A 24,126-nucleotide genomic window follows, 5' to 3' on the forward strand; every position below is an offset into this window, starting at 1 on the left:
ACCCCTGCAAAGCTCCTGGGGGGCGTGGGGGGGGGGGCAAGGGGTGGCAATGGCCTTCATCCTGCCAGCTTTGGGGGGCCATGGGGTGCACTGCCTTGAAGTCAGCAGAGCCTGGCAGCGCCCGCAGGGCAGGGGTTGCGTGGGGAGGGGGCTGCATGTGGGGAGGGGGCTGTGGAGCCACCCGGACGGGCGTTGGCTGGGGGCCATGCATGGGAGGAATCCTGGTGAGCGTGCGGCTGCAGCCATCCTGGCCATCTCTGCTCGGCAGAGCTTGTGCAACCTCCGGGGCCTCTGGCACAGCGGTGGGGGGCACAAAGCAGCCTTTTGGACCCCCCCTGCGCCCCCCCGGGGCATCTCCTGCCTGTGTCCCTGCCAGTCCTTCTGCAGGGGTGGCTTCCCAGGAACATCTGGACCTTCCTCCCAAACATCTGGTGCAGAAGCAGCAGCCCGAACCAGCTCCCGCCTCCCCTGGCTGGCCACCTCTAGGCTGCTTCCCCCCCCACTTCTGCCAGCACTGCTGCCTCGCTGGGGTGGGGCAGGGGCAGGCGTGTGACATCATTGTTTTAACAGATGACATCACTCGGAGGGGTTGCAGGCAGCTGCCTGATGACGGGTGCCTGCACCACTCCCCATCTCCCCCCCTCGGCACCCGGCCTCAGCCCCTTGCTGGCAGCGGCATGGCAGGATGCTGTGGCAGATGAATGACATCACGGTTCTGGCTCTGATGTCAGGGCTCGGGCTCGGGCTCTGAGATCATAGCCACAGCTGTGGTGGCAGGGGAGTGAGGAGGGGCTCTCCTGGGGCGGCAGAAGGAAGCCGGCCCCGCGGGGACCCGCAGCTGGGGAAGGGACAGGGCGGTCTGGGGCAGGCTGGCAGTCAGCTCGGCCTGGGGGGCGGTCCGGGCTGCCAGACCCCCGCCTGGCCGGCAGCCCCCCCGCAGCTTCGGTTCTGCCTGGGGCCCTGGAGCCAGCTGGATCCCCGGGGCCTTTTAAAACGTTGCAGTTATTGGCAGGGCGGCCCCAGCCCCGACCAGCCAAAAACGCAGATTACGGTGATGGAGACTCATTACCAAACATCCGAGGCAGGATGAGACGTTCCCTGCAGAGACAAGGATGTTTTGGTGAGACGAGAGAACCGAGGTGGTTTTCTGGGGATGGAGCCGCTGGCCCTGGCCGGCAGGGCTCTGCCGAAGCCCCGCGGTGGGCTCGTGGGGCAGAGCCGGGCACCTCCGGCCCATCGCCGGGCACCGATGGCGAGCGGGGGCGACCAGCTCTGCCTCCCTTGAGAGCTGAAGTCGGGCAAGCGAAACCCAGCCCCGCCGCTGGGCCCCGCCGACAACGGGACCCCGCTGCTGACGGGGGGGTCCGCGCCCCCGTCCCCGGGGCCCGAGCTCCGATCCCTCCCGCAGGGACGGCCGGAGGACGGCAAGGGTCCCGCCGCTCTGGGACCCGGCTGCGCCCCTTCCGCTGCAGAAGGCCCCCCCGGTGCCGCCCGGGGGGTCGGTCCCGCTCCCCGCGGGGTCTCTGGGGATCCGCCGGGTGCAGGAGAAACGGGGCTGCCGGCTCGGCCCCGGCCCCACGTCCGGCTCCGCCGCCCGCGGGTCCCGGCTGGCGCCCGGCTCTCCCGCCCGTGCTTCATCCCCGGCGGTCCCCCTACCCCGGCAGAGCGGAGCGGGGCCACCGCCGGCGGCCCCGGGCTTGTGGGGGCATCGCCGGCGGAGGACGGGCAGGGGCCTGGGGGGCGTCGCCGGGGTCCGGGCGGCAGCACGGGGCCGCAGGATGCGCCGCCGGCACCACGCGTGGGCGCGGGAGCCGCGGTGCCGCAGGCAGACCCTGCCCGGTACCTATACCGTACCTATACCGTACCTATACCGTACCTATACCGTACCGTGCCCCTGCCCAGACCCGTCCCCGGGACCGGCCGGGGGGGGCGCAGCCCCGGCACCGCACGCGCATGCGCGCAGCGCGGCCGCCGCGTAGGACCCCCCCCCCCAAACGTGCGCGCGGGCGCTCCCCCCCCCCCCCCGTTTCGCGCTCGCGCGCGGCAGCGGCGGCGGCGGCGGCGGCTCGAGGCCGGTGACGTCAGGCGGGCGGCGGCGCGCGCTCCATCCATCTCTCCGCGGCGGCGGCGGCGCGCGCGCGCGCGCAGCCCCCCGCCCCCGCCCCGCCGCCCCCGGCGCCGCCGCCGCCGCCCAGCCCGGAGGGTCCGCCCGCCCCGTCCCGTCCCGTCCCTCCCCCGCCCGCCCCCGCCCGCGCCCCCTCCCTCCGCGGATGTCGGTGCGCGGGCCCGGGACGCGCCGCCCCGCGGGCAGCACGGCGTGAGGAGCCGCCGCCGAGCCGCCGGCATGGGGCCGCTGCTGCCCCTCGCCGGGTGCCTGCTGGCCCTGCTGGCCGCGCCCGCCGCCCGCGCCCTCGAAGGTGAGTCCGGGGCCGCGCGGGGCGGCGGCGGGGGGCGGCCGGTTCCCCCCCCCCCCCCCCCCAGCGGGGAGCGGTGCGGCGGGGACGCCCGGCGGGGTTGGGGTGGGGGGGAGCGCCGCAGCCGCGCGGCCTCGCGGCCGCTGTTGGGGACGCGGGGCCGGGAGCGGCCGAGCTCCGGCGGGGCCGCAGCGCTCGGCCGGGCCGGGGAGGGGGCGGGAGGCGCCGCGCGTCCCCCCGCCGCGGCGGGCAGCGCCGCCGTGACAAAGCAAGAGCGGGCGCAGCCCGGCCCCGCCGCGCCGCGGGAGGGACGGGGGGGACGGGGGGGACGGGCGCACCGGGAGCCGGCTCGGGCGGCGCGTCCTTCCCCGCCGGCCGCGCTTCCCCGCGCCCCTCCGCCGCGCCGCAGTGCGAGGCTGCGCCCCCCCCCCCAACACCCCGTCCCCCCTCCCAGCCGCGGGTGGCCGCTCGCTCTCCCCATTTTCTCCCTCTTTGCCAGTTTCTGGTGACTTTCAGCCCGCCCGCCATCCCGTTTTCCTCTGGAATCCAAAGTTTTCCCTACAGCCAAGCAGGAAAGTTGGAAGCCGGCGCCGCTGCGGGAGCCGGGGCCGGGGGTCCCTGGGGGGGCCGGGGGTCCCTGAGGGCTGGGGTCCCCCCCGCTCCCCGGGGACGTCCCTGACAGCTCGGCCTCGCCCCACGCTCCCGCTCTTGCGTAACTGGGGCTGCTGCTTCTTCTGGAGCCGCGACAGCCCCGCTGCGGAGTTTGGCCGTGGCCGGTCTGGTGGCACTAGGAAAATGTTTACCCAGCGATGGGGCTGTCTGTCTGTCTGTCTGTCCAGCCTCCCCTGCCAGCCGCTTTTTTCCAAGCTGCGCACGTCTCGTTCCCTGCTCTTATTGATCTATTCAGTAAATACTTTAGCGAGCTCGTCAGCTCAATGGCCGGGCTTTTGAATGTACAAGGGGCTGCTCTTGGCAGCGTGAGCGCGTTTAGGAGCTGGCAGCCGAACGAGCCGGGAACCGGCGGTGAAGTTCCTTGCAATGCCTGAATGCGTGGGGCAGGAGGCTGTTTTTCCCTTTAAAAGCAGAGAGGGGGGGGTTCTGAGTTGGCTCTCTCAGCTTTCCTCTTACGGAATCCCTCTGTCCAGATGGGAACGGCCTGGTGAAGGCAAGAGACTGGTGAGGGTTTTTTGGGGAAGGTTTTTCTGTCCCCTTTCTTCGCCCACCTTGGAGCGAACCAGGTGAATGAAGCTACTGGCATTTGGTGTCGTGGCAGTGGCAGTGCCTGACCCGTCACCAGGTCGGAGGGATGGGGGAGGAGGTTCCGGCAAATGCCAGATCCCTGCCCCAGATTAGTGTCTGGGGCTGCAGGAGGCTGGAGCCTGTGGTTTCCTTCCCTCCAGCCCTTCCTCGCCCCACTGGAGGTCCGGGTGCTTAATTAGTGTCCCTTGAAGGGAGGTGGCAGGAGCAGAGCAGCTTGTGGCACCCCGCAGCAGTTCCTGCTCAGCTGACACTCGTGCAGTCATTAGCACAGCGTTGATTGACCTGCTGGCACTGACTCAGTGGGCTCAGCGGTGCAGGTGATGGTTAACAGCTGAGCCGGCTGGGGTTGCCTGCTCCCGCCCCGCTCCTGGGGACCTCGGGTCTCAGAGGCATCGTCCCTGCTTGATGGTGGCTCGGAGCAGCCGGCAGATGCAGAAGTTCGTGGGGGTGGGAGGGACAGGCATCACTCATTGCATAAGCTGCGTTGCCTTTGGAAACGAGGCTGCAGAACGATGATGTGCTGGAGAGAAGTTCCTCCATCCGCTTCTCCACCCCGTGAGCTGGAGTGGGGCAAAAGCCAGCTCAGAGACGCCTCCTCCTTCCAGTGGCACGCTCACCTTGGGGGGAACGTTGGGGAGTGAGGTGCCATTCTGTCCCATGGAGCCTTGGGCAGCCCAGCAGGGCGAGGGGTCCTCCAGAGAGCTGGGGAAGGAGCTGTGCGAGTCTGTGGGCGGGTGGATGCAGAGGGGGCTCTCAAAGCCCCCCACTCCGGCAGGGGCATGGCTGGGCTGGCTCGGAAGCAGAAGGTGGCACCTGAGCTGGTGCCTTGGCCCCAGCGGTCCTGCCCGGGCTCTGGTTTCTCTGACTGCAGGTCTCCCACTGCCTGAGCCCGCTGCAGGCAGGGGCGAGCTTGGTGCAGGGGGCTCTGCCGGAACCATGGTGGAGCTGGTGTTGCCCGGGTGCCGCTGGGAGTGGGGTGCAGGGTCCCTGTCCTTGTCCGGAGACCCAACTCCCCGCACCCGCTGCCTCGGTTTGCACTCCCAAATCGCTGCCTTGGTTTGCAGCTCTGGAAGCTGTTCATTTGTTCCTGGCTTTGGCTGCAGGAGAAGGGGGAGGCAAAGTACAGCTGGTGGGGTAGGAGGTGGGGGGGGAAGGTCTTCCAGGGGGACAAAGGGCACCGGTGTGTGGCTTCTCTCTGCCTGAGCTCCTCCATTGTGGAGCTTCCCTGGGTCCCGCTGCCTCAGCGGGCAGAGCTGGGCAGCCTTTGGGAGAGGAGTGAGGGCAGGCAGGGATTGCCCCGCTTCTGTTTTGGAAATACCTGTGGTTAAGGGTGGCTGCGGTGTTTCGGTGCAGCGCTTCCCTCTCGCAGCCTTGGTGGTCTGGCGCGTCTCGTGCGCGCGAGGGGAGCGCGTGTGCCTGTGTGTGCACGTGTGTGTGCGTGCTGTTTCCCTGGGCATGCGTGGACATGCCTAGAGCTGCACTGGGTTCAGCAGAGGTGAAGACAGGAGCCGTTGGGGGGGGGGGGCCTGTTGCGAGGACTGGCTGGGGGCTCCTCTGTGCACGGGTAGGGAGGGGAGGGTGCCTGGCACCCCCACGCGGAGTGTCCCAGGAAGACCCTTTGCTCTGCAGAGCTTGGGGTTCCCGGGAGCCCCGTGGGGCTCTGCACCTGCACAGGAGGTGCTCTGCAGTGGAGTGCCAACATGCCTTGGTGCTGCTGCAGTGTCCGGAGGAGAGGGCAGGGCTCCATCCCACGTGCTCCCTGGCCGGCGATGTGCGCTGACATCAAGAGGATGGCGCAGCAGTGGAGCATCCCTGGCAAAGCCTGGCAGTGCTGCCTGTTTTGGGGTGAAGCTGAGGCGTTGCCTTCTCACTGCTTCCAAAGCTGTTTCGAGGCATTGTGGGTGGTGCGGAGGTGGGAACAGCTGTGGCGTCCCCCTCGTCTTTGGCGTCTCAGCCCCACCACTCGCCTCTCGTCTTCTCTCCGTGCTGTTTCCATGTGCTCAGCGGGAGCCTGTGAACTGGCAAGGAGCGGGGGCTGCTCAATCCTTCCAGCTGGTGATGCTTTTCCTCCGGTGTCGAGTACTGGTCGGGCTGATGGGGAGCACAACCGCCCCGGTCCTCCCTGTTCCTCAAAGGCCCTGGTCCCCGGAGCCTCCTCTTCTGGAGGAGCTGACTCTGCTTTGGCGTTAATTGGTTCCTCTTCACCACCAGCCTGTTCTTGATCCGTGGCTGCCCAGTGTGGCTGGCTCCCCGGTGGGGCAGGGCCAGTTGCCTGCCTGGTACGCCAGCCAGCACAGGCTGCGGTCTGCTGCACATGGCATCCCTGTCACCTCGCAGAAACAGCAGGATCAGAGCAAAAGAGCAGAGACAAGTTAAGGGAGAAGCTGTGTAAAACTGCTGCTAGGTGGGGTCCCCAGAAACACAGCCCTCGAGTCCGCGGGGAGGGGGGAACAGTGTGGTGACATGAGCAGCTTCAAGGCAGGAGGTTTGGCCCCAAAAACCATCCTCCCGCTGCCTGGGATGAGGGTGTTTGGGAAGGGATCATGGGCAGGTTGAGCTCAGCCCCTCTCCTTCCCCCTCTGGGAGGGCGTGGGGGTACCCGGGGGCTGCCGCTCCGGGGCTGTGGTAGCATTCTGGTTATCTCCTGGTGTTTGCTGCAGTTGTGGGCTGAGACTGGGGAGGGTGATTGAGGACAGGGCAGGGTGAGGGCAAGCAGCCCTTTGGGCAGAAACGGGGGAGCATCGTTACCATTCATAGAGGCGACTGTGGCGGCTGGGGATGTTGGGCACGCGAGGGTCTGCGGAGCAGTGCTCACGTATGCCGTGGGCTGCCTGGTGCTGCGCTGCTGCCAGCGGGTTCTTGCGCAGCTCATTCCTGTGCAGCGGCAGCGCGAGCAGCCGGTGGCGGAGAGGAGGGAGCTGCTCTTGCTGTCAGGTGGATCCTGCTGCCGAGGTCTCGCCACCATCTCGCGAGCGCTCGGGAAGCTCTGCGGGGAGTGGGGCTGCCCCCGTGCTCCCGCTGCCCCGCTCCAGATGCCTACTCCCAGGGACTGGTGCCTGCAGCTGGGGGTTTTGCTGCCCCGTGTGGCACCGATGCCCCGGGAGGCAGGAGAAGCTGAGCCCATCTCTGTGACCACCCATGGCGCTCTGGGATTTTGGCTGTGCCTTTGGGATGACTGCCCAAACCCGTGTTCCCTGTGGACGGCCTTTCAGCAGGGCCTCTGGCCTTGAGGAGCCTCTCCAAAATGGTGCAGGGAGCATGTGCCTCTGCAAGTGCCCTTTGCCCTGGGAAGGGGGTGCATGGGGGTGCTTCCCGAAACCGCAGGACAGCCTGGGGCGGTGTGGTCGGGGCTGGGCCCTCGGGAGCCGTTAAGCGCCCAGGGTGGGACAGGCTGCGCTGCAGTCCTGCTGAGTCGGCACGATTAGCACGGTGGTAATCAGCGGGTGAGACCGCGGCTTTGTCATGGGGCAGGAGGTTCATCTTCCAGGCATTGAAATTATTTCAGTTTCCAGATACGCGTCAAGCACCTTCTTTGTGCCAACCCTGCAGATAAAACCCTTGCTCTGTGCCCCTGAGACCCCCTGGCCGACCCACAGCCCTGCTCGGGGGCTGCGCCTCTCCGAGAGCCGCCAGCCTGCTTGCGGCACCTCAGCCAAACACAAAGTCCCTCTGCTCCCAGCTCATCTCAACAAGTCGTGAGTCTTGGCTGAAATGCCCAGGATGAATCCAGCAGTCCCAGAGTTGGGAAACGGGCTCCTTGGAGATGGTGCGGTCTCCCGGTCGTGGCGGCGTGCGGCTGACTCAGCCGGTGAGCGCTGGATGCGTCTGCCTGTTTCTTTGCTGCTTTGCCAGGTAGGCAAGACTCTCCTTGTGCTTGGACTGAATTTTATCTCTGTCACCGTCTGGAGAGCACGTCTGGCTGCGTTCCTGTGGACGTCCCTCTCCGTGCGGGATGCTCAGCCCTCAATTGGGAGCTGCAGGTTGGGGTCCCTATGGCAGCCTGCCCTCCTCTGCCGTTGCTGTGGGTGTGCTGCTCCCCAGGATCCTGCCGTGTCCTCGAAGCGAAGCAGCTGCTCTTCCCCGGGGAGCAGGGGGGTGCGTGTGTGCATTTCTGGGCCCCGCTTGCATCGCGGCCATGCAGAGGAGAGCCGGCAGAGGCCACCGAGCCCCGTTTTGCACTGGGGGAGCAGCTGGTGCTGTTGGTCCTGGACTGAGTGCTGTGTGTGCCGGGGGGGTGGCCCCGTCTCGGGGGGGTGCGGATCACGCCTGCCGTGCCCCACGCGGGACCCTGTGGGTGGCTGGGGTGGCTGGCGGCGCCTGGGCTGGAGGCAGCGTGTGCTGGGGCCTCGCCGAGCGTCTGGGGAGGTTTTGCGTCCGGTGTCGTCGTCCGCTGGCTCTCCCAAACGGAATGTCGGCTCCATCTGCGCTGCGGCGTGCTGTCCAGGGGATGTGTTTTCCTCTCCTTTGGATTTTGCAAGACCAACTCAAGCTATTTACGGACCAGGTTTTTGCTGTTGACTTAACTTTTCAGTCACTTCCATTTAATGTACCTTGGCAGGCTGACCTGCCAGCGGCAAGCAGCAGCAGCAAATATTTTCAGCATTTTCTAGTTCAGCTGAAACTTCTTGTTTCCTTCACTCTGTGCCTCTTATTTTAAGAAGGAAAAGTACTGGGTGGGCCGTGAGGACTGTTTTGCTGGATATTGTTCTGTTGTGCCGAGGTTGCTTTTCCCAACGTAGTCCAGCCGTTTCTAGGGCTAAATATAGACTCACAATGTCCTTTCTTAGCCAGGGGAATGGAGCAGACTAGAGCTGCAATCATGCAGATGCTTTGCAGGATCAGAGACGGTCCCAGCACTGCTTGAAGCAAAGGGCTTGTGGGGTTGGCAATGGAAATGTTGGATAATGACCTTGCTGGCAGCTCGGAGCTTTTCCGGTGGGACCATGCTAACGGTGCCACCGAGGGGAGGGACAAGAAGAGCAGCCTTGGCTCCAAGGAATGTCAGCCTGTGGGGAAGGTGAGAGCAGGTCTGTAAGGTCCAAAACATGTGGACTGAGGCATCAGTGAGAATTGCAGATGGCTGGGAGGGAGTCTAATTGAGTTGGAAGTTCCATCTTTAATTGAGTGGAGTAATGAGCCTCTTGCGAGATGCCCTTTCTCCAAATGAGACCGTGGCAAGGATGGGTGGATGTTGACGGTCGCATCCTGGTGCGCAAGCTGGTGGCAGGCAGGTGAAGGGTGAGGTGAACCATGAGCATGCGGTTCGCTTGGTGAATAACGGGGGTGCTGGTGTGGGTGGGTGAGGGAAGTAATCGCTGCTTTTAGACTTTCTGCTGGACTCAGGGCTCTGGTGTACAACCCTTGGCGATCGAACTGAGGAGGAGGATTTCAGCTGGGGGGGACAAAGGCTTTCTGAGTCGCCACGCTGCTGCTCCCCTGCCCCGGCCTTGCTGGGGGTGGCTGGGTTTTGTTTGCTGTGGGCTGCCAGGCAAATTGTTATTTTAATCTGTCGAGAGCTTTGAAACACATCAATCTAGTCCATTTACTTAATATGGTGCAGCTCTTTGTTTGCAGGCGCCGCTGCAGCCGTCTGAGCGCGGGGACCGAGTGCTTGCTGGGTCCCGGATTCACACAGCGGTTCATTGTAGCTGATGAACAGTCGAGCGTCTTTGCTGCTCGTGCCGCTGGCGAGATGGGCTGTGCCGGGGTGCCCGCACCTCATGCTGCTGCATCGGGCTCTTGGGGGCTGAGTCCCTCCTGGTGTCCTCTCCCTCTGCTTTCCTGCACCCCGGGGGCGCAGAGCCCCTTGATGCCGCAGTGGCATGCGCTGGCACCCTGCAGACGTGCCTGGTGATTTTCTGTTTGCGCTGTGCTCAGAATTTGAATATCGTGGCCTAAAGGATTGTGCCGGGGATGCAAGCGCTCGTGCCGTGAGTGTGATGCTGTGGCAATGGGGAGCAGCAGTACGCTCCCCTGTCCGCCCTGCCCCTCTCTGCTCTGCAGGCACCAGACCGGCTTGCTGATGGTGGGGCTGCCAGTGCGTGCCCACCCGTCTCCTTGTGCCTACCTGCAGCCTCGTCTGGGGACAAGTGTGTTGCCCGTCCCCAGCTGCCTCCGTCGATGCCCCTTGGCCGTACCCGCCTTGGTTTGCGGCTGGGAGAGCAGCTCCAGCTGATGCACGACACTGAGGACGGCCCTGACCCGGGGGGGCAGTGGCACCCTGAAGCATGGCGTTTGCGGCAGCCCCGTCCTCCCTCGGCAGCCCCATCCTCCCTCGGGCGTGTGGGTCGGCTCGGTGCCCAACTCCGTCCCTCCAGGCAGCTGGCGTGGGGAGGGGAGTTGGGAGAAGGCTGCAAAGGGTTTCCTCCAGGCACTTGGTGCCGCCGGTGTCGTGGTGCCTTTTTATTGTTTGGAAAAGGAAGCACTTCAGTTTAATACTTCCCGCGGCGGCCGCCTTCCCAGCAGTCCGGGCGGATGCTGCAGGGCACTGAGGGCAAAAGCCGTTCGGAGAGTTGGGTTGTGCCGGCACCTCTGCCCTGGGGCCAGCCACTGCATTTGCCCCTGAGCAGGGACCTGCCATTCCCGGGTTATTTCCAAGGAGGGAAAATTTCCTCCCCCTGTCCTGAAAACATCAGCTGAAATGTCCATGGGCCCCTGGCCTCATCCATGCCGTTGGACACGTCCCCTGCCTGCTCCTGGGGGCTGCTCCTGGCAGAACCAGCGGCCCCAAGCTGGCTCAGCATCCCTGGGTCGGTGCCCACACCGTGGCCCCGCTTCCTGCCGCAGCCCCCGGCCGCCACCGGCCCTTCCAGATGGGTTCGCTCAGCGTCTCCTCTCGCAGCCTGGAGCGTGTTTTCCCTGTGGAAGAGCGGATTTTGAGCCTAGTGCTGTGCTTAGTCACCAGCTTGGTCTTCTCCTCCGCAGCTGCTCCAATGCCATCGTCCCTCAAAACCCGCCCGGCCCAGCACCGCGCCCTTTCGGCTGTGTAAAATCTTAAAGCTGCTTTTTCTGCAACTTGCAGAACGTAAAACCAGGCAAACCAGGATCCCTGACCAGCAGGAACAGCCTTGGAGCATCCGGGCTGCTGTCAGCAAGCAGTTCATTGCTGGCATAGCCGAGCCGTGCTGGTGGAGATGCCAAGGGGCAGGGTAGCATCTAGGATGCAGCATCGGTGCAGACATAACGGTATCGGGTTCCCCTTTAATAATTTGTACCATTTATAAACAGATGGGACATTTCACCATGCTAAGAATTTTTTTCCCCTTTACCTCTCTAGATACAGCTGAGCGGGTGTCTGGGAGCTGCTGAGCAAACCTGCTCCGGTCCCTCGGCCCAGGGCGCATGGGGACGTGGCGAGGTCATTCTGCGATTTGCAGATGTGCAGCAGCGACAAGCCTGGGTGTTTTGCGGCAGTCCTGCACGCGGCTTTAGGGTTTGCTCTGTTGTTGGGTTCCCTCCCTGCTCTGGTTTGGATCTCGCCGTTTGGGCAGCACCTGTGGCTCGTGGGCACCACCGAGCTCTGCAGAGCTCTTGGTGCAGGGGCTTGGTCGCCCGCCTGCCACTGATGTCCGGGCCCGGAGCTGTGGCAGGAGGGACAGTGCTGGGCCGGCGTGGCGGAGCAGGGATGAGCTCCAGCGTGGACCCCCCTCGAGCCGTGGGGCTGTGCAGCTGTCTGAGGATGCTGAGATACCGCGGGCTGCAGCTCTGCAAAGCCACCTCAAAGCTGCTGCAGGACGCGCCTTCTTGGGGCGCGCTGTCGAGGAAACCCCAAACCTTCTCCTGTCCTGCACCACCGCGTGTGCTTGCCGTGGAAGCTGCCAAGTGGCCCGTGCCTGGAAAGCACTGGTGCAGGTGTGGCATCTGCTGGCGGGAAGGCAGCTATTGGGGCTGTGTCCTTGCGGGCTGGTCGGGTTTGCTGTTGGGGACCGGGACGGGAGCAGGTGACAGCCGAAATCCCTGTGTGGGCAGGGAGCTCTGGCAGGAGCAGGGAAGGGCTGCGGCGCTGCCGTGGATTGTTTTCTCCTGGGGAGTCCTTGAAATAGCAGGAGATCATGCTGTGCAACGGGTGGTGCGGTGGCTCCGTGACCTTGTCCTCCCCAGAGCCGGGAGATGCTCCCCGCAGCGCGCGGGTCCCCAGAGGACTTCAGGAGGGGACCTGGTGGCTGGAGACAGGGCTGGGTCTGCAGGTCCTCACATCCCCCCCCCCTTGCTGCTCTCCGGCCTCCTGGAATCGCCTGCGTCTCCTGGGGGGCAGGATGGGCAAGCGAGGGGGCAACTTCTCCCTGCCTCGGCTGGGGTGGGACCCCCTGTGTGCACCCTGGTTGGGACCCGCGGGGATGGCCACCCCAAGGTGGCCAGTGGGTCCCCACATCAACAGTCCCTGTGAACTGGGGCTGGCTGGGTTGTCCCTGGCGCGGGGTCTGCGTTCACACGGGCAGGTGGACCAGAATCCAGAGCAGCTCCCCGCGCAGACGTGCTGCTCGGGAATAAAAGTCCCTTTATGCCAGAATAATTAGTGTACTCAGAGTACGCTAATTATTCTGGGATAAAAGTGACTTTTATTCCGGCAGAGTGTCCTCTCAAAGGGCCCTTTTTGCCCGCTCCTGGGGCACAATAGCTGCTCTGCTCCGTTTCCCCCATCTCAGACAAAGTCCTTATTTGCGAAGCCAGCGAAATTGAGTTGACTAATGAATTAAGGCCAATGGTTTTGGCCTGGCTCCAGTGCTTTGAAAGCCTTGGCAAGCTGATGCCCGTCCTGGGCAGGAGGAAGCCCAGCACCCTCCTGCCCCAGCGAAGCCCCCACGGGCTGCATTCAGCCCTGGGCTCTGCTGCTGAGCTCCGGCAGCGTCCTGCCCCCTGATTCAGCTGTCCAGATGAAATGCCTATTAATCTATAATGTGCAATTGCTTTATTGCACAATGCAGGCAGGTCTCTGGAGGAAGCGTTATCAGCTTTAGCCACAAGCCATAAATAACTGCCTCCAGTGCAGAACACTATATTCTGTTTGGGTTCCCAACTGCTGAGGGTATAAACATCCCACTTCTTATTGCTAGAATAAATAAAGGGAATAAAACCTTCTGAGCAGGTAGAGGAGGCGGGGGGGCCTCTGCACCAGCCCCCTGGCTGGCAGGGGCTCCTGCCTGCAGCCGCTGCCCCCTCCCCATCCCTTGTCTGGGGAAGGAGAGGGGCCAGCCCTGGCAGAGGGGCGGGGGGGGGAGTGGGGCATCCCCCCAGCAGGGATGGCTGCTGGCCAGGGACGGCTGCAGCCCGTCCAACTGCACTGAGAGGACTTAAGCCCCTTTCTCTTGGCTGCAAATGCTTTTTTCCTTTTTTTTTTTTTTCTTTTTTTCTTTTTTTCATTTAAATTGCAGATAAGCTGCAAAAAGAGAAAGAAATCAAAAAAGCATGATTTTTTCCTTGAAACACCCTCCACTGTGTGGCTGGAGCCTGCCCCTTCTGCCCTTCCCCACCATGTTTTGTATGATCAAGCTCTTTTTTTTTTTTTTTTCCAGTTCTGAAAATGCTATGGATTCGTTTCATCTGGTTCCATCTCCTGCCATTTTTCAGCTCATTCTTCTAAGGACCTCTCCGTGGGGCCAGAGGCAGGAGGGGGATGAGGAGGATCGCACTCCAGCGCAGATCTCCCAGCTTCTGAATTTGGTTTAAAATGCAAATCTTTTCTTTTTCTGTTTTTTTTTTTTTTTTAATGCATTTCATCTGAAGGCGGCGGAGCTGCCGGAGCCTTGGGAGCGAGAGGGGAAGGGGCTGGGCGGGCGGGGGAGCGCATTCCTCCCAGCGCGTCCAGATTTCCTGATGCGTGTTCGCATTTAAATCGTCTCCCCCTGGATCTGTTTGAAGTCAGGTGACCGCGGTGCTGTCGGGGATGAAAGCAGCCCTTGGGAGCCACAATATGATTTTATTCCCCTTCCCCCTCCCTGCTGGGGACGGATGCTTTTGGGCAGCCTCCATCCTCCCTTAGGGGCATGTTCTCCCATCCATCGTCCTTCTTCCCCTGGTCTTCCCTCCCCTTTCCTCCTTTGTCTGAGTTTGGGAGTGATGTGCTGTGATGGCTGGTCCTGCAGCCGGTGGAAATCCCGTCCCGGTGCACGTGGCGGAGGCGTCGGGGACAGAGCCTGGGGTGCCGGGGCTTCTCCCTTGCGCCCTTGGGTTGCATCGCCTCTCCCTGCCCCGGCCGTGGGAACTCTGCTGCTCGGAGGGAGCCGGGAGCTGGGGTTGTCCCCGGACCGGAGGGGGACGTTGGGGTCCCAGGCTCCCCCTCCCTGGCGCACCCCAGGTTACCTGGTGCAGGGACCCGGTTGCTCCCACTCTTTGCCCTGGTGTTCCCTGTGCCCGTGGGCAGGGATGGGTGTCCCTTGCCGTGGGGAGCGCCCAGGCGGGCAATGGGAGGGCGCGCGGCGCGCAGCCCACGTGGGAAGGAGCCGTCTGGGCACACGGTCAGCCTCTGGGGACAGCGGGGGTCGAGGGCCAGGCTGTCCCCGGTGGGGCGACGGGCTCCTTGCTGAGTACTTAAACGCTCGGTGTGGCCTCGAGGGGGGCTGCCTGCGAATCTGGTAGCTCTTGGGCAGCAGATGGAAACCATCCTGCCTGTCCCTCCCGGCAGCGGGATCTGACGCGTGGGATGACAGCCCTGATCGTGCCCCGCAATGGGGCGGACGGGACGGGAGCTTCCACTTGGTTCTCAAGAGCATCCCCCCCGTCAGGTCAGGGGAAGACGAGCAGAAGCCAGAGGTGAGAAACCAGGGAAGATGCTGGCGTGCTATGGGGTGCACCAGATCAGTGCCCAAAGCGATGGTTGGGGGTTCTGCCGGTGCTTCGCTTTGGTTGCATTTTTGTTGCTGTTTTCAGCTTGCCTCCTTGGTGGTTCTAAAAATCAGGCGAGTCGCAGCAAACCCGCTCAGGAGCCCTTCCGACCGTCCTCGGCCGGGGCGCACTTTTCCAGCCGCAGCCTTTCCTATGAATGGCGTTTCGCTGCCGTTCTATGTCTCTCTGGCAAAGCGGAGGCGGGCTTTTCCTCTCAAAATTGTCTTTTTTTTTTTTTTTTTTTTAAAGAAGGTTAATGCCTCGTGATTTAGAAGCCATAGACAGACTTGACTTGAAAGGAAAAGGGGAAAAAAAAAATAAATGTATTTTAAAGTCAATATTTACTTAGCAATTGGACGGGCCCCTCCCCCCCAGCCCAGCCGCGCATACCTGCGGCTTCTCCGGCGGGAATGGCCGGGAGCGCACAGCAACGTCATTCATGGAGGCGGCGGCTGGGATGGAGCAGTGGATCTGGTTTGAATCTTCCCATTCGAGGGGGCCAGATGGAAGAATGGCAAAAATGCATTTGAACTGTTTAGAGATCTTGTATTTAAACACAAAACAAACAAATAAGCCTTCCGTTCCCCTTCCCCTTGAAAAAATGTGCCTACAAACTTTAGGTTTTGTTATTTTAAATGTCTCTATTGCCCTGTCTAGCTTTTTGGAGCTGAAGGACCTGGCAAATTTACATTAGTTGTCAGTTGCAAATTCTGCACAAACTTTTGCACCGAGCTGTGCCCCTGCGGGGATTTGGGGTTTTAGCATCAGCCTCATGGCTTCTGTAGCAAGCCCTAGACCCTGGACCAGGGGAGCACGAAAGAGCTGAGGGGTGCGTGTGCTTCAGTGCTTTATCCTTTCCTGGTGTCTGTCCCGTGGCTGCAGAGAAACTCTGGGAAATCTGAATAGTCCTGAAAGCGCTGAAAAGGAACAAATCATGTTTTTTCTGAAATTCAAGGACAAAGGATGGACGATGTGAGGGAGAAAAATGGACGTATAAGGTGACTCTGATTTTTGTGTTTGGTTAATTGGGCGACTTGGACGATCTTCCAGCTTGGTGCCATGGGACTGCGTGCCAGCGCTTCGGGGGGGTTCCGCAGGGGACACGGGCTCGGCTGTTAATGGGGAGAGCGGCCTTGGAGTTGTGGTATGTTCTGGCCAAGTGATGTCTTGAGAGCTGAGTCGACAGGGAGGGGTGGTGAAGAGGAAGGACAGTGGGATGAAGACATGATGTTCAGCTGGCTGACAGGACAGGCCCTCCCCTGAGAAAAGCAATCAGCCAAAAGTGGCCAAAACGGTAACTGGGAGCAGAGCAGATTGTAGCAGCGGCTTCCCCTGCACCTTGGCGTGCGCTAAGCCTTCTTGGCACATCGTGCCGACGTGCTCGGGATGGCGGTGAGCTCGATGGGGCTGGAGCTTGGCGGATGCCACCTTTGCTCTCTGGGGCTTCGCCGTCTCCCCCGCTCCAGGTTGTGACGGTTTCCCGCTCGGCTTTTTCTCCTCTGCAACAACCTGGCAGATTTTTGTTTCACCGAGGCGAAGCGCACACGTGCGGTGTCGGGAGCTAGGAGCGTCCGGCCGGGTGTGCCGCGCGCGTTGCTCCGGCTGGCCCGGGGCTGCGGGGTGCCTGGCCGGGGCTCTGCAGACCACCGGCTCCCTGCTGCCCCTCGGACCCGGCTGCTGCATCCATCCTGGCCGGCACAGGGTGAGCTGCCAGGGCCGAGTCCGTGTGCCAGGCGGGTTTGCAGACTCCCTGCGCGCCCCGGGTGCGGGGCGAGCCCAGCTCTGTTTGCGCAGCGCCAGAGGTGTGTGCTTTGGCAGGCTCCTCGCCGTATAAGATGGGGTGTGCGAGTGTGGAGGGGAGGGGGTAGCTGGGGATGGAGACCTGGGAGGAATGTGGAGTGGATTTATTTTTCTCCCTTTCGCGCTTTCTTCTCCCCCCCCAGAACATCTGTTTTGCAAATCACGCTCATTCCAGTCCGTATTTATGGCCAGCGCTGTTTCCTTTGCAAAGTACTGGCCAGCCACCTCCTCCCGAGGAGGGGAGGAGGAGTTGGGCTGAAGAGGAAAGTACGGCTTGCTCAGGGAGGGAGTTCTTTAATATTTTTGTGGTTTGCTTCCAGTCTATCTAGGTTTTTATGCCATACTCATCTGTGCACTGAAGGTAATTTGGCTTCTGCTCAAGGTGAAGACCTCCTGCTCACCAGCCTCCTGAAATAGTCCGTTTAAATGGAAGTGTCGATTTCTTGCTTCAGGCAAAAATGAAATGTGTTTTGTTGTGTTTCTTTAACAGCCCTTTTCCCCAACCCGCTGCACTCTAAGCAAAGCCTCTGGCTGCCTGTTTCAGGGGGATGGCGGGAGCCGCAGCCAGGCTTTTGGTCCCTGTCCTGCCGAGGAAGACCCCGCTGCCGCTCCGCGCCCCTTGCTGGGGGGTCTGCTCCCACCCCGTACCGAAGAAGAAGGATTCCCTTTCTTGCACCCAAATAGCCATTTTTTTTGCCACTTTTTTAGTACAATTTTTTCCCCTCTGTCCCCTTTGAATTACTTTTAAGCAGGGATCTTTCCTCCAACTGCCAAAGAGGGACGTGTTTTCCGCGGACGGCTCTTGCAGCTGTCCTGGCCCCGCTCTGAGCTGGCCATTGTGCGCTGCATGAAGGCGCCTTTATTCTCCGACCCGGAGCTGGAGCTCCGCTCTCCGCTGCCATTGCCGCTTCTGCTGGTGCGGCCGCCTGGCTTTCGGAAAGAAATTTGGCTCCGTGTGAAGGATGCATTAACAGATACCTTCTCTAATTGTCCACCTGGCACTGAGGCATCTCGACACTTACTCCAGGGCCATTTAACTCACTGGGAACATGCTGTGCAAGAACAGAAAGTGCGTGGGGTTGCCGAGGAGCCTGGAGAGCTGGCTGCCGAGAGGGGAAGTGATCTCCTTCCCTCCTCCTGCACGGAGCCACAGCGGCGGCCGTCATGCAAAAGCCGCTCTAGAAGGCGCGAGGCCTCGTGCTGCCGAAGCTGTCCTCATGTTTGGGAATAGCAGAGGGGGGACGGTCAGTGGTTTGAGCCGGGTTCGGGTGCAGCTTTACAGGTTAACGTGCCTTGGGGCATCAAGGGGTGGCAGGACTGCTCCCGGGGGTCTGCCTGCGCCAGGGGAAGGACTGAGCTGGAGCATCACCACCTCTGAGAGGGGGTGAGTGTCAGCAGGGCACGTGTCCTCGGGGGTGGCTTTCCCTGAGGAAAGCCATGACACGTGTGCAGCCTGACGAAGCGTGCGCGAGCGATGTTTCAGCGTTCGGAAGAAATCCCACGTATTCTGCTCCTGTGTGTGGGAGCTGCTGCTAGCGGCAGGAGAACCTGCTCTGCTCCGGTCCGAGTGCAGCCAGCCCCGGAGACGGGGCTGCTCTGCAGGGTGTAGGTGCTGGTACTTAGGGATGACTCCTTCGAGCAAGGGGCCAATCTGCCATGCTGCTGGTGAGCATCTCTGCTCCAGGACCGGTATCTCCAGTGCAAAACAAGATCCTGTCCTGCCTCTGGTTTCTCCTCCTGTGTAGACGCAGCCCCACAGGACTGTGAGCAACTGGGATGGGGCAGCAGGCTGGGAACCGCTTGCTGGGGGTTTGCCCTCTTCTTGTAGGTCTGCCCGCTCCCCTCGGGGGGCAGGAGGCAGGTAAGAGGCTGGGAGTTGAGCTGGACCTGGGGGGAGATGGCGACCGCTGTTGGCCCACTGGGTGCTGGCTGCGGTCGGCTGGGTGGTTGCGGCAGCCGTAGGTCACTTTGTGGCTGCTGGAGACCTGGAAGGATGAGGGAGAGCAGGAAATCCAAGGGAGTGTCGGTTCTTTGCTGTGGTTTTCTTAATGAATCTTGCATTTGGTACGCTTGTGGCTGGGAGATGGAGGCGGAAGATGAGCTCCTCCGGGAAGAGGGGGTGGCAGAGCCGGCTTCGGAGGAGAGCTTGTTGCAGGAGGCGCCTGTCCCCGAGCTCCCAGCCCTGCACTGCCGTGTCCTGTAGGAGGAAGGGGACAGGCTTGGTCTCTGTCACCTCTGGCCTAAAGAAGGTGTGGGGGGGTGGTGGAGGGCGAGGCATCTGCTCATAACAGGGGATGTTTCATCCATTTTGGTATGTCCAGTCTCCATCTTGATTGCACTGAGCTCCCCGTCGTGGTGTCGAGCCTTTCCCTCTGAGCAACAGCTCCAATGCTACCAATGCTGATGCTTTAAAGACAGAAGGGAAGCGAGGTTTGTGGGAGGTGGTACTCTTCAATCAAAGCAAATGATATCAAAAAAAGCCCTTTTGCAGGTCTGAGGAATAATTAGCATCATTACACAGTGGGGAGAGTTTCCTCCCACCCCGTAGGAACCAGGATTTGGACTGGGGACTGAACCTTCCCCATCCTCTTCCCTTGCAGCATCCCTGCTGCAGACCGGACAGGAGCTGCCTGGACCTGGCTGCGGCATTTCCTTCACATGGCAGGAGCTGGAGAGAAATCACGGCACCTTCTCTGCCTGTCAGGAGCCTGAGGGCGAGCTGGGTCATGAAACGCGTGAAATGAGCTGCAGCGCTGGCAGCAGCTCCTGCTGGTGGTGCTGCTTGGTGCGGCTGCAGTGAGGCAGATGCAGAGACCCTCCTTCCATGGGCTGAGCAAAAATTTAAGTGGATCCTTGGAGCAGGGAATTTAGCAGAAGACTAGGGATGACACACGATAAATGTTTAGGGAATCGCATGTGTTTGACTGCCTTTGCTTTTAACAAACATTCACAGTTGCGTTTCGTTAGGTTTTCAAGATTTCCTGCCTTCCCAAGGGCTCGGGCTCGCTGTTCCGAGCAACAGCTGCAATCGGCGTGGAAGTGTTCACTGCAGAGAGCTGGATCTCTGGGAAGAAAGTGCAGTGCTGAAAGGCTGGCAAGAAGATAGCCTGAGCCGGCGGGGCCGTGGGCGCCGGGCTCTGCTGCATGCCGGGGCAATGGCCCTCGCCTGGGAGCCCCTGGCACGGTGGGTCAGGTTCGAAGCTGGCACGGCTTCACTGTGTTTTGACCCTTCCCGACTGCAGCTCTTACTTGAACTCCTGCTGCCGGCCCTGCTTTGGCATCACCTCCGAGCCGGCTGGCTCTGGTACCCCCTGCGTGTGTTACATGTACGGCTACATATGCATTTTTTTTCCCGTTTGGTGCTGCCCCCGCCGCTGTGGATTGGCCAAAAGAGGCCTTGGTGCAGTGCGGGCTGACTGGCAAAGTGCAGCCTGACAGTGCCGGGGGCGGGCGAGGGTCTCTGCCTCCCCTTCTAACCTCGACCCTTTGGTGAAGGGGGGGGTCACACAGCCTGTGCTCGGGGGGGTGCAGTGACCCCCCCATTGCAGCCAGCCTCCTCGAGGTGCCAATTTTGGCGGGGGCAGAGGGCACCCCGGTCTGGAGCTGCCTGGGGGCGAGGGCACCGGGGCTCTCCCCAGCCCTGCTCCCATCACCACGGGTCAGGCCGGTTTTGTGCTCTGTGCTTCAGGTTTTCCTCCTGGTTTTTGTTCTGACTTTGTTTTATTTCTGCGTATCCCAGGAGGGAGGTCGAACCTCTCCCCTGGGAGCACCATCCTGGCCACGCACGTGTGTGTTTCTTGGGTGCAGGATGGATGGAAAACCCATCCTGCTGCTGCTGGTGCTGTCTTTGTGATTTAAAAATGTTACTTTTTAATTTGTTCTCATTTGGGTTTTCTTATTTTTTTCCCTGTCTTTTTTACTGTCTAGCATAGAAAATAAACCGCCTTTGGCTCCCAGGAGCTAATTCATCCAAGTTAAATGATCTTTAAAATCTGTTAGCGCATCATGGATCTCGGTTCCTGTTTTCTCGCAGTGTAATTAATGCTTCAGTTTAAATTTTCTCCTTTCCTTAGGGGCAAGGTTGATGGATCTGATGCCAGGCTAAAACTTTCGCTGAGCCGTTAGAAAGAAATCAAACTAAAAGCAATCTAGTCCTTAATTTAAATTTTTTTTTTTTTTAAATAACTTGTCTTTGGGAAGAAACTGATCTTGTTTATTATCATTATTTCTTTTCTCATCCAGCACCGAAGACATGTAGCCCTAAACAGTTTGCATGCAAAGATCAGATTACGTGCATATCTAAGGGCTGGCGCTGTGACGGGGAAAAGGATTGTCCGGATGGCTCGGATGAATCACCCGATATATGTATGTATGCCTTTCCTTCCTAATAATGTTCTTTTGGTTTTGTTTCATCCATTCTCATTGCACGGTCATTCCAGGGTCCCGAACAGGCGTCACTGCACAACTGCTCTACCTCAGCTCCTGTTTCTCCCGGAGTACCAGGAGTCCACAGCACCTCTGAGGGGGGGTGGGTACCACTCGGGGCAGGAGTCCAAGCCGTCCATCTGTCCGTCCTCCCTTTATCTCCCTAGCTGCTGCTCCCGGGGCCTCTGGCTCTGGGGCTGTGATCCATCGTAACAAAACAGCCTCCTGGGAACAGGGTATCACTGATTTATTTTTTGTTTCCATCAAAACTGATTTACGCGAGGAAGGCAGAGTCCTGGAGGCGAGGATGCAGCGAGCTGTGGTGCTGGGCAGGGGCTGCGCCTGCACGGGGTCACCTCTGACACAGCTGCATCCCTTCCTCGAGCGGCTGTGCCTCCGGTGCCTGGCATTTAACGGGTGCTTGGAGCGAGGGCTGGGCTGAAGGGAAGAAGGAGATCTTTGGGAGCCCTGGGGAACAGCCAGGGAAAGCAATGTCGCTTTCCCCGGATGTGTTTGGATTAGGGTGCAGTATTGGTTTTACTGGTTTTGTCCTGGGCTGTTGGAGCCGCTCTGCTGCAGCGGTGCTGGTGGCCCCGGTGCTGGGGATGCTCCCGCCGCAGATGGGGCAGCTGGGGCTCAGTCCAGAAGCAAATGGGGAACCGGGCTGGGTTAGATGGGGTGCAAGGGCTGGAGGTGCTGGTGGTGGGGTGTCCGCACGGGGGAGCGAGCCAGAGCCGTGCTGGTGCTGGGGGCTCTGCAGGGACGGTGGGTGTGCTGGTCCCGCTGCACCGTGCTGTGCTGGGGGCTCTGCTCTGGCTGGGCTGGAGCAAGGAACCACCTCTCCCTGTGTCCTGGTTTCTCCCTCCGTCTGACGAGGGAGGCTGTGCTGCCCTTGTTGCCTCACAGGATCAGCCTCATTGGGTTGTTTTACTGTGTCAGGAAAGCAGCCTTTTGATGCTGGGTCTGCAGGACAGCCACAGCCTGGTTCATCCCTGCCACTGCTCACCAGTGACCAGCAAAATCCTCTCATCCTCTGGCCCAGAGATCCTTCCCAGACTCCTGCTTCATGCTGTACTTGGCATAAAGGTCTCCTCCAAAGCAGTTTCTGGTTCGGCACCGGGGTTATTTATTTCTTAAGGCAAAATGATGCAACCGTCCCCTCCGTGGGAGGGATGAGGGGGCTGGGATGGGCTGTCTGGCTCCAGTCAATCAGCAGCCCTGGAAAATTACTGCGGGAGGACTCAGAGGCCCTTCCCTGGCTGGAAGAAATCCGTCCTGATTGACGTATTCTGCTTGCTGTGCGTGTCTGCGCTCGCTTCATCGCCCCCCCCATCCATACGGACAGGTGAACGGAAAATGAACCCCTTGGATACTTTTCCCTCTTCTCCTTCTTCCTCTTTCTTCCCTGCGAAGGCACCGCTGGTGGGGGCTGGCAGAGTCTCCCCCCTGGACAGGGAAGGCAGAGCCGCTGCCTGTTCCGGCTGCTGCCACCCCGGCAGGAGCTGGAAAGCATCAGTGTCCTCTGCAGCGGGGCTGTGAGCATCCCCCACCGCTGCCCGCCCGGCCCCTCCCCGATCCCTGCTCCGGCACCACGCGGGTGCTGGGAGCAGTGTCCGGCCATTCTGCGGATGCACCTTGTGTCTGTCCATGCAGCAGTTGTGGCCTTGGGGGGGGGTGAGGTAGGAAGATGCTCTCAGGTTTGCTCAGAGTCCCCTGAGGGCTCGAGCACCCACAGCTCCTGCTGGAGGGGGGAGGCTTGTTCCCCGGGGGGGGTGCGGGACCCCCGCTAACCATGTGCCCCTCAGTACGTGCTCGGCCCTTCCAGGACAGGCAAGTGGGAGCCTCTTGCGAGGCACAGACCAAAGCCCAGCATGTCCTCTCTCCTCGCCCTGCCGCTGCATGTGGGACAGAGTCCATGAGTTTCCATCACCACCGCAGACCCTAAAACTTTGGAAACGCTCTTTTCCTGGGGAGCGGTTCCCTCCCCAGCTTCAGAATCGACTGCTGCAGTTTGGGGACCTGGAAGGGCTTGACCTTTCCAAGGGTCTCTGCTCACCTTCCCCAAGTTCCCGCTTCAAGCCCCAAGACCGCGTTAGCCTGGGGAGCACCAGGAGGGAGCCAGAAGGATGCTGCACCCTCCGGGACGTGGAGGTTGGGGTCAGCAGCCATCGCTGCTGGCTCCTCCGCACCAGTGGCTGGGCAGTGTTTGCTGCGGTGCTGGGGCACGTCTGACCTGGCGCTCACCCGCGCCCATCCGTGCCTTTCGCATGGGCAGGGGTTATGAATGGAGGTTGCTGCCTGCTGCCTGCCTGCTCCTGCCCAGGCTCGCGCGAGTGGAGTGTGACCTGTCAGCACACGCAGGGCACGGAGCCCGGTATCACCAGGATTGCCAGGCAAGCTTTTCTCACGCCACTTCGGCACCGGGGCTTCCAGCAGGCTCTCATCCTCCTTATCTTTTTGGCAGGAAGAGAATGACTTTTATTAATCTCTTTTTTTTAAGACCAGGCTGCAAACGCAGCTCTTGCATGCTGCTTGGTGCACCCTTTCGCGCCCCAGCAGCGCGGCAGGGTTATTTACATTGCACTAATGTACTCATGTCAGAGTCTCTTGAAATGCTGTGTATTATACGTGAGGTTTTCCTCCCTGGGGAATCCTTTTAAGTATTTGCTGGCTTTGCTTACGTGTTAGCTGAGAATAGGAAGAGTTCCCTTTCCAAGCTCAGTGCTGCACTTGTGTCTGCGTGAGTGCCTTGTACCCGGTTCTTGCCCAGTCCGTTGGTTTTTCACTCCATGGAGCTTTCCTGGGGGGAAAAAAACTTGGACAAGAGCCTCCATCCTGTTGAAGATCAAAGGAGATGAGGGTCTCTGAGAAATGAATTTGCCGTGGCTGAGCTACGGCCATCGTCTGGCCGCTGCATCCTGGCTGGCGTCCTGCCTGGAGCTCTCCCAGCTCAGCTGGGTGCCCTGGCCAGGCTGGGGTTTGCCCACGAGCCGGACAGCCGAGCTGCCGGCGTGTGTTTCTCCAGCCACGCGACAGTTGCACCGTTTGCTTCGCTGCAGATGAATCTGCAGGTCTGCGATCTTCGGTCGCTTGGACGTTTGCGAGGATTCAGCATCAAACGGTTCATCGGTCTGAGGGTTCGGCAGGTCTCAAATCCCTTGTCTTGCCGCACTCGCCCGGTGCTGGATCTCTCAATGGCGTGGCCCTGCTCGGGTTCAGATGCATCTCGAGCGAGCCCGTCGCCTGCAAAGCCTTTGCTCTCCTCCTGCAGCGCTGGCGCCGGGCGCAGCTGGGAGGCAACAACAGGAGCTTCCCTGCCTGAGCTCTGCCGGTGCTCAGCTGCTGGCACTGCTGTCCGTACCGGTGGGGTGAGCGGGACTGTCCCGCTCCCAGCTCCTCCTGCCTG

At 61.1% G+C, this 24,126-nt stretch overlaps 1 protein-coding gene across 8 annotated transcripts in view; it reads left to right on the top strand.

Moving 5' to 3' along the window:
* Positions 1-2,198: 2,198 nt before the first annotated feature.
* The window catches only part of LRP1 (LDL receptor related protein 1), a 91,525-nt gene continuing 69,597 nt past the window's right edge, over positions 2,199-24,126 (top strand). For 6 of the 8 annotated variants that reach the window (XR_008238541.1, XM_052810108.1, XM_052810109.1 and 3 more), the window contains exons 1-2: positions 2,199-2,417; positions 20,538-20,660. Coding sequence is in view for 7 of the 8 variants with exons in the window: in XM_052810108.1 (XP_052666068.1) it covers positions 2,345-2,417; positions 20,538-20,660 (196 nt within the window). In the remaining variant the exon portion in view is untranslated. Of the gene's footprint in view, positions 2,418-19,424; positions 19,480-20,537; positions 20,661-24,126 lie in introns of those variants that run through there. The other 2 variants (XM_052810110.1, XM_052810114.1) reach the window with 2 other exon arrangements.

Source organism: Harpia harpyja, chromosome 15 (assembly GCF_026419915.1).
Source record: "Harpia harpyja isolate bHarHar1 chromosome 15, bHarHar1 primary haplotype, whole genome shotgun sequence".
Taxonomy (NCBI): domain Eukaryota; kingdom Metazoa; phylum Chordata; class Aves; order Accipitriformes; family Accipitridae; genus Harpia; species Harpia harpyja.